Source organism: Crocuta crocuta, unplaced genomic scaffold (genome assembly GCF_008692635.1).
Source record: "Crocuta crocuta isolate KB4526 unplaced genomic scaffold, BGI_CrCroc_1.0 scaffold229, whole genome shotgun sequence".
In the NCBI taxonomy this organism is placed as follows: domain Eukaryota; kingdom Metazoa; phylum Chordata; class Mammalia; order Carnivora; family Hyaenidae; genus Crocuta; species Crocuta crocuta.
In genome coordinates, this window is record NW_027536464.1 from 4,334,159 (window position 1) to 4,342,743 (window position 8,585).

Sequence of the window (8,585 nt, forward strand, 5' to 3'; positions counted from 1 at the left end):
GGAGCGGGTGGAGACTGAAGCGCCAGCATGCCTGGGGCAAACTAAGGAGTGGGAAAGAGACAGAGTCTTTCCTTTCCTTCCCTGTCCGCCCCCTGGTGACAACTTCTCTGAGCCCAGACTGGGCAGGCACTTCCAAAGAGGGACAGAGGGAGGGGGACCCGAGTTACCTACTCGAGGGTGAGATCTTCCTGCCTACTTAAGTCCCTCCCCCAGAAGCTCCTGTTCCTGTTGTTCGGGTCATTTCACAAGCTTAATCTCTTCCTCTCCGACTGTAGTTCACCCTCCGTGTCCCCCCACTTCTTCTTAGCTGAGATGGAAAAGGTGGCTGGCATCCTGAGAACTCTTGAGGAATCCAGTCCATTGTATAGCCTCCTTTCTGTTTTCTCCTCTTCTGGGCCTTCCCCTCTCCCCCCTTTTTAGATACTATGGCACCGTTATTTCTCTCATTTTGGAATAAGAAGGGTAGACATCATACTCAAGTGATCGTCATCCTTATAGATGCAGAATTCTTCATAATTTGGAAAGCACTTCATATTTTATCTCCTAGCACACTTGAAAGACAGATGCATGAAATGTAATGAGACTTATCTGCTTTTTCTAGATAAAGTTGAACTTCAGAGAGGTGGTACTGGTAATGATAACACTCACATTCATCTGGGAGGCCCCAGTCAGAAATCTGGGAGTCATCATAGACCATGTCCTATGCTCCATTATTCCCAGACGGCTCCCCCCAGGCCCCATGTGTTCCGCCTTCCTGGAATTTCTCAGATATTCTACTTGGCACCATCACTGCCCTGCCTTAGTTTGCGTGTGCACCATCTATCTTGCACTGTGGCACTTGCCCACTGAAGGATCTCTATTCTAGGCTCTCTCCTCTCCAGCCCATTCTCTTCACTACCACCAGGGAGAGCCTTCTTAACAGTCTAGTCATTTGTTCAACCCATAAGTATGTAGCACAGAAATATCTATTGAGTACTGAACACTATTGAGTACCAGGTTCTGAGACTACAGCAGTGAATCACAGAGATGAAGATCTTGCCCCCGGGGAGTTTATGGGGCTCAGTGGCTTCCTACTGCTTCTGGGATAAAGTCCAAACTCATTATCTTCTCCTCAAAGCTCATCTGTTACCTCCGTGCTCTATAATCCTGCTATACCAGGAGTTACCACTTCCAAGCTCCACTAATCAGTTTTCATGACCTGCCTTTATTTATGCTATGAGGAATGCTGTCCCTTCCTACAACCTCCTTCTCTACAACCTCCTTCTCTTGACTGCCTTTTGAACTTTTAATTCATCGGTGTTCTGCCTCCAGAAGGCAGGTTAGGTGCTCTTAACCGTGTCGCCATCCCCAGTCTCTTGTCTAGCAAGTGTCTTCCGACCCAACAATGTGTCTTTAGAGCAGAGGTAGTCATTGAATGAATAGTCAGGAGCCAGGACTCGTGTGTAAGTCCAGGAGAGCTCTCCCCACTACACCAGGCTGAGGACAAGCTCTTTCTGCCTGACCAGGAGTTGTGGGCATGGGTTGGTGGGGCCCCCTCCTCTCTCTCGGGCATCTGCATTCTTCCTGCCTCTCTCCGGCAGGTGCGGCTGACTCCACCAAGTGGCTCTGGATTCTATGATGGCCTCCTCATCTTGCTGCTGCAGCTCCTCACCCAGGTACAGGTGATCTGAGGTCAGCTGGGGAGGCGGGAGAGAGAAACTAGGCATTTTGATGAACCACTAGACAATAAGAATGAAGAAGCAACCCCTACCTGCCTCTTCTGTCAAATATGGTGGCTGTGACAGCCTTCGAACAGGCCCCCCCTGCCCTCAGCATAGACCCTTTCTGGGGAATCACAGCTGCATCCCTCAGGATTCAGTGGGGAAGAGAGCTGTAGTTCCCTGGCTTCCAGCAGACACTTGCGTGGGTTAAGATGTGATAAGAAAGGCACCCAAGACAACAGGGAAAACCCAGGTTGTTGGGAAAACAGGAATTATTTCTGGGACTCCCTTTCTGTAGAGGTCAAGGGTAAGAGTGGGAAAAAAAAAAAAAAAGAAAGAAAGAAAAAGGCATTTTGAGACCTGACTTTGACCTCCCTTACCACCCTCCTTTAATTTCTTTTGTTTTTTAATTTTTTAACATTTATTCAGTTTTTGAGAGACAGAGCATGAGTGGGGAAGGGGCAGACAGAGAGGGAGACACAGAATCTGAAACAGGCTCTGAGCCCTCAGCACAGAGCTCGATGTGGGGCTCAAACCCACAAACATGAGATCATGACCTGAGCTGAAGTTGGATGCTTAACTGACTGAGCCACCCAGGCGCCCCTTTCAATTTCATCTCCAGCCGGGGAAGGGTAGCCTGATAAGGGACGTGGCGAACTCGGAAATGTGGACCGTTCTGTGGCACCGCTTCTCCATGGCTCTAAGACTCCCCGAGGAGGTGTCTTCACGGGAAGAGCTGTCGCTGTCCAGTCCACAAAGCCCAGAGCCAGACTGGACGCTGATCTCACCCCAAGGTATCTTTCCATCAGCATGGCCTCCTTTGATCCCTTCTCATAGGAGGCGGCCTAGAACTGGGTTAGCCCACAGCGACTGCAGCTGCTGCCACCTGGGGAGAGATGGCACAGTCTAGTCTGGATGGGAAAGGGACTAAATAGGTGGGGGCCCTGGAGAAGCTGGAGCATCTGGGCCCCTTCCTGCACCACTGGGTCTCCATTCTCGGTGTTTCTAGGCATGGCAGCCCTGCTGAGCCTGGCCGTGGCCACCTTCACCCAGGAGCCGCAGTTATGCCTGAGCCACCTGTCTCAACGTGGAAGTATCCTCATGTCCACACTGAAACATCTGCTTTCCCCCAGCTTCCTGCATCAGCTGGGCCAGGCGTGAGTTCAAGCTTGAGGAGGGAGCCCAGACAGTCCAGACAAGTCTGCAGTGGGGGGTGGGGAGGGGTCGGCAGGAGAGCAGTAGCTGACAGCTTGAGCTATGGGCCCAGAAATGGGACTGGTGAGGCTGGGGAAGCTGGGATGGACTGGGGGATTTGAGAAGGGGGTGGAGAATGATAAAGGGTGAGTGAGTAAGACTGAGTAAATCCTTCCACGCTGCCCTTCTTAGGCCTCACGGGCCTGAGTTTCTGCCCATCGTGGTGCTCTCTGTCTGCCAGCTCCTCTGCTTCCCCTTCGCCCTGGATGTGGATGCCGACCTCCTTGGGGGTGTGTTGGCTGACTTTGTGGACTCAGAAGTCACGGCCCACCTGCTGCAGGTATTTGGGAAAACTACCAGGCGTGAAGGTGGAGGAGGAAGATGGCCGACCTTGTGTGTTATAATTCACTTCCCAACAGCTCCAGGGCTCCCTGGGGCCCCTGCAAGAGTGGAGCGTCTGGCTTGATGTAAGCATTGGAGTGGAGAAAGCAAAGCATTCAGGCCTGAGCAGTCCCCACTGGTTGGAGCTGGGCCTGGCGCCTCCTGTCTGCATCAGTCCCTCGTCTGGATCTGTTGGAGCTCTGTGGGGAGGACATCGCAGTCTGGGCATGGGAACTCAGCTCCTCAGCCAGGAGTCACTTCTCTGCAGTCCTTGGCATTGAAGGCAGAGAGCCTGAGTCCTTGCAGAGCAAGGAATGATCCTGTACCTGTTCCCCTGGGCTCCACAGCCTCATGTGGAGGGCTTGGGGCAGGCGTTCCAGCTCTCTGTGGTATTTCTCAGCATAGCTTGGCTTTTCTCTCAGCCAGAGCTGGGGCCCCTTCTAGCTACCTTGCTGCAGTCAGTTCTCCCTCTCCCTGAACCACTTTGCCTGTTCTCCTCCCTGCTTCTCCCAGGTCTGCTGCCACCATCTTCCGTTGACGCAAGTTGAGTTGCCTGTCAGCCTCCTCACACGTCTGGCCCTCATGGATTCCACGTCTCTCAACCAGTTTGTGAACACAGTGGCTGCCTCCCCTAGAACCATCATCTCCTTCCTCTCAGTTGCCCTCTCAAGTGACCAGCCACTGCTGACCTCCGACATTCTCTCCCTGCTGGCCCACACAGCCCGGGTACTATCTCCCAGCCACTCGTCCTTCATCCAGGAACTCCTGGCCGGTGCTGATGAATCCTATCGGCCCCTGCGCAGCCTCCTGGGCCACCCCGAGAATTCTGTGCGGGCCCGCACGTACGGGCTCCTGGGCCACTTGCTGCAACACAGCATGGCTGTGCGTGGGGCGCTGCAGAGCCAGGCTGGGCTGCTCAGCCTTCTGCTGCGGGGGCTTGGAGACAAGGACCCTGCTGTGCGGCGCGGGGCCAGCTTTGCAGTGGGCAATGCAGCCTACCAAGCTGGTCCCCTGGGACCTGCCTTGGCAGCTGCAATACCCAGTATGACCCAGCTGCTTGGAGATCCTCAGGCTGGTATCCGGCGCAATGCCGCGTCAGCTCTGGGCAACTTGGGCCCCGAGGGGCTGGGGGAGGAGCTGTTACAGTGCCAAGTACCCCAACGGCTCCTAGAGATGGCGTGCGGAGACCCCCAGCTAAATGTGAAGGAGGCCGCCCTCATTGCCCTCCGGAGCCTCCGGCAGGAGCCCTGCATCCATCAGGTACACCCTCTGGGGACTTCTGGACCATGACGATGGGGTTGTATTTTTCTGAGATAGCCTTTAAGGAACTGGGACACTAGGAAACCCGTGGGCAGTGTCTTGGAGATGAGTGTGCCATCGACCATCTCCCATCCTGGAGAAGGAAGGACTATGGGAGAGGGTTCCGATGAGTGGCAAATTCCCCGGATCTCAAGGCCCAGGGTTTCTCTCTTCTTGAGGCTGTGTGGGAAGGAAGTGAGGCCCTAGTCAGTGTTGAAGTCTAGAGAGATTTCATTCTGGGAGCTGGGAAGGAGCTATTTTTTTTTTTTAAGCACTTATCACATGAAAGCATTTTACCTTTATTACCTGGTTTAGGCCATTTCCTCATTTTGCAGGTGAGGAAACTGAGGCACTAAGAATTTAATAACTTGCCCAAGTTAGAAAGCTAGTTTGGGGGACTGGACTTCTGAGTCCTGAGCCTATACCTTCACCACTGCTTTATTCTGCTTTTTCTGCTTGGTACATAAGTAGCCTAATGGGAATCACACATTTACCTGTGATAAGGCTAAACCTCCGCATTATAATAAAGCAGTGTGGTAGCATTGGATGGTTTATGCAGAACAGATGATGATGTAAATTATAGGATTTTTCTGGCAATCCATGTGGGGAAATAATAAAAGAGACTCTTGGTGGTACTTAGGTGAAGACCCATTAGTCAAGATCCATGACTAGGAATCACACTTTCTGACTTACTGTCACTGCTGCACTTATTACCTCTTTCCGGGACAAATGCAAGGATCCCTTGGGGCCTCAGTTTGATGGTGTGTAACCGAGGAGAATGGCAGTAGACCTCTGGTCCCAATAAGTCCTGTCTCCAAAGTTTCTCTTTCCCCGCACAATCTATATTGAGTCCCCAAGAGCGCATTTTCTTTTTCTTTCTTTTGTAGAGTGGGAAATGCTGGGCCAAATGAGAGTCCTCTGCATGTCGTGTTCTGTCATCTGCTCTCTGTCCCACAGGTGCTGGTGTCCCTGGGGGCCAGCGAGCGATTAGCCATGCTCTCTCTGGGGAATCAGCTACTGCCGCCCAGCAGCCCCAGGCCTGCCTCTGCCAAACACTGCAGGAAACTCATTCATCTCCTGAGGCCACCCCACAGCACGTGATCTCAGATTCCTGCGGTCCATCGACCCACCTTCGTTGCCCCCTATTGCCAACCTGTCCCTTTTTCTACTGTTCAAGCCACCAATTCGACCGAGAGCTAAAGAGACTAAAAAAAAAAAGAGATAAGCTACAAGTCAAATGATTTAAGAACCAGAAACTAGAAGAGATTTATGTATAAAGCTCCCTCCTCCCCCCAGATCCAGGATGATTTCAATCAGTAAACTTTGTTGCTGTTGGTGCCAGAGAAGATTCCTTCCTTTTCTACACCCAGGGGTCTTTCTCCAATAATGTGCCTTAAACCCCAGGAACATGCCTCCCAGACCTCAGGGAGCTACCTTCTACCTGAGAGAGCTCTTCCTTCTTAGAGCGCGTATAATCCGTGCTCGCATCGGCAGCGTATGTACTAGAGCTCGTATAACCCTCCCTACACCTTCTTGCTTTTGTGCACTGGCCCTAAGACAGTGACGAAGACAGCCTGTCTCAGCTCTAGACTGTGGGGACAAATGCTGCTGTGGATGGTTTCCTGACCCACAGCCCATATTCCCATCCATGGGTTAGGATAGAGAGTCATCGTCTTTTTCCTTTTTTCCCTTCCTTCTGCTCCCCTCCCCTCCTCTATTCTCCATTCTTCTTCCTTTCTGACCTTCTTTCAGTCTTTCTTGTCTGTCTGTTCTTTCTTTTTCCTTCTTTCTTTCCTTCTCTCCCTCCCTCCCTTCTTTCCTTCTTTCCTTCCTTCCTCCCTCCTATCCACCCATCTTTCCTCTGTAAACTCTTGTAGTAAAAGGTATACCTCACCTTACTTGGAGATGCCAAGGGTAAGAGCTTGGGGGCTCAGCCCCTCTCTCAGCTGCTGTTCGGTGCCGGCAGCTCTTGTGTGTTGTTCACACAAGATTCTGGTTTGGGAGCTTATTTGTATCTTTTCCTGCCTTCCAGCTTCCTCCATCCCAGATGAGCTACGTGTGGTCACATATTTTCAAGCCAGGACCAATGGAGCTGAAATAGGGAGGGATAGGATTAAACAGAGCAGTACATTGGATTGCTTTGTGATCTCAGCCTTAGTGATGAGTTTTGATGTTTGATGGCACTTCAATGTATAAGGAAGCCCAGTTGCTTGAGAAGGGCAGCTGTTTAGGACATTGTGCATTTCACTAGCAAGAGATGGTTGGCAGACCCATTAGAGCTGTGATCCAGCTGGAAACATACTACAAAGCTCCAACCCTGGCCCACTGGAGGGCTTGTGACAAGCGCCCCGGAGCCTTGGTTTCTCCATCCATAAAGTAGGGACCTTACTTTTTGTCCCTCCTTAAATTCCAATTGTTTTTGAAATGAAAGATGAATAAAGTGCCTTGGTTTTATAAGGAATTTTATTTAGCCTTCATCTTCATTGTCCACCATCTGTGTTTATATTTTAGCAAAAATAACACTTTTATTTTCTAGAGACCATTAGAGTTTTCTCCTGTCCAGATTGTGGCAGTTCTTTGTGCCAGGTACTGTTGTAGGCACTGGGGATAAAGCAGGTGCCTGTTTGTCATAGAGTTGCCTTTCTAGTTGCGGAGACAATGAACTTAGTAAAATAAGTGAATTCTGTATAGCATGTAGAGAGGTGATAAAAGCTCTAGAGAATAATGAAACAAAGGATGAGGAGTACTGAGTTGGAGGTTAGGGTAGGCGTCACTGGGATTACCTTTGAGCAAAGACTTGATGGAGATGAGGGAGTGAGCAGTGTAGCTGTCTGAGGGCAAATCCTAGGCACAGAGAATAATCAATTCAGAGGCCTTAGATTGGAAACATGCCTGGTGGGCTTGAGGAGGTATGATGAGGCCAGTTTGGATGGCAGAAGTGAAGAAGGGGGAGAATAGGAAATGAGGACAGGAAGATAGTGGGGACCAGATGTAAGCCTGTAGTAGACTTTGTGCTTTGAGTAAAGTAGGGATGTATTGGAGAGTTTTGGCAGAAGTGATGTAATCTACCTTATGTTCCAAAAGATTACTCTCCATTCTGGGATTGTACATGGACTGTGAGGAGTGGAGGAGCTGGGAAGCAGGGTGAGGGCTTAGGAGGCTGCGGTGGTACCAATGGAATGGTGAGAAGTAGTCAGATTTTGAATATATTTTGAACATGAAACAAAAAAGATGTCTTAACTGATTTGATGTGGGGGTGGGAACAAAGGAAAGCAGACCAGGATATGACTCCAAGGTTTTTGGCCTAAGCAATTGGAAGAATGGAATTGCCGTTAACTAAAATGGGAGAGGCTTTTTGTGGAATGGTGGTGGGTGGGAGAATTCAAGTTCAGTTGTGAACATATTAAGTCTATTAGTTGGAAATTTTTAAGCATAAAAGTAAAGACATTAGTTCCGTGAACTCTATTACTGTTCCAACAGCTACCGTATCTATTCTTTTTCTATTCGAGTATTTAAAAACACACCTTGGGAAACATATGATGTTACCTACAGTACTTTGGTGTTTAACAGATCAGAACTTCTGTTTTTTTTTTTGTTTTTTTTTTAATTTATTTCTAGGAGAGAGAGAGAGAGACAGCGTGAGCAGGGGAGGGTCAGAGAGAGAGGGAGACACAGACTCAGAAACAGGCTCCAGGCTCTGAGCTGGCAGTCAGCACAGAGCCCGACGCGGGGCTCGAACCCACGAACCGCGAGATCATGACCTAAGCGAAAGTCGGACGCTTAACCGACTAAGCCACCCAGGCGCCCCCAGAACTTCTGTTTTTGTTTTTAACAATGCCACAGCTGGGGCACCTGGCTGGCTCAGTTGTTGAGCGTCCAACTCTTGATTTCAGCTCAGGGCATGATCCCAGGATCTGGGATCTCTGTGCTGAATACGGAGCCTGCTTAAGTTTCTCTCTCCCTCTGCCCTTCTTCCCAATTTGAGCTCTCTCTCAAAAAAAAAAAAAAAAA

At 50.2% G+C, this 8,585-nt stretch overlaps 1 protein-coding gene across 1 annotated transcript in view; it reads left to right on the forward strand.

Annotated features, from left to right (window-relative positions):
• The window catches only part of STK36 (serine/threonine kinase 36), a 25,038-nt gene extending 18,003 nt beyond the window's left edge, over positions 1 to 7,035 (forward strand). Inside the window, exons 22-27 of the mRNA XM_077748713.1 lie at positions 1,581 to 1,655; positions 2,323 to 2,494; positions 2,710 to 2,857; positions 3,087 to 3,234; positions 3,789 to 4,535; positions 5,532 to 7,035. Of these exons, the coding sequence (XP_077604839.1) occupies positions 1,581 to 1,655; positions 2,323 to 2,494; positions 2,710 to 2,857; positions 3,087 to 3,234; positions 3,789 to 4,535; positions 5,532 to 5,675 (1,434 nt within the window). The 3' untranslated portion in view covers positions 5,676 to 7,035. The remainder of the gene's footprint in view (positions 1 to 1,580; positions 1,656 to 2,322; positions 2,495 to 2,709; positions 2,858 to 3,086; positions 3,235 to 3,788; positions 4,536 to 5,531) is intronic.
• Positions 7,036 to 8,585: the final 1,550 nt, after the last annotated feature.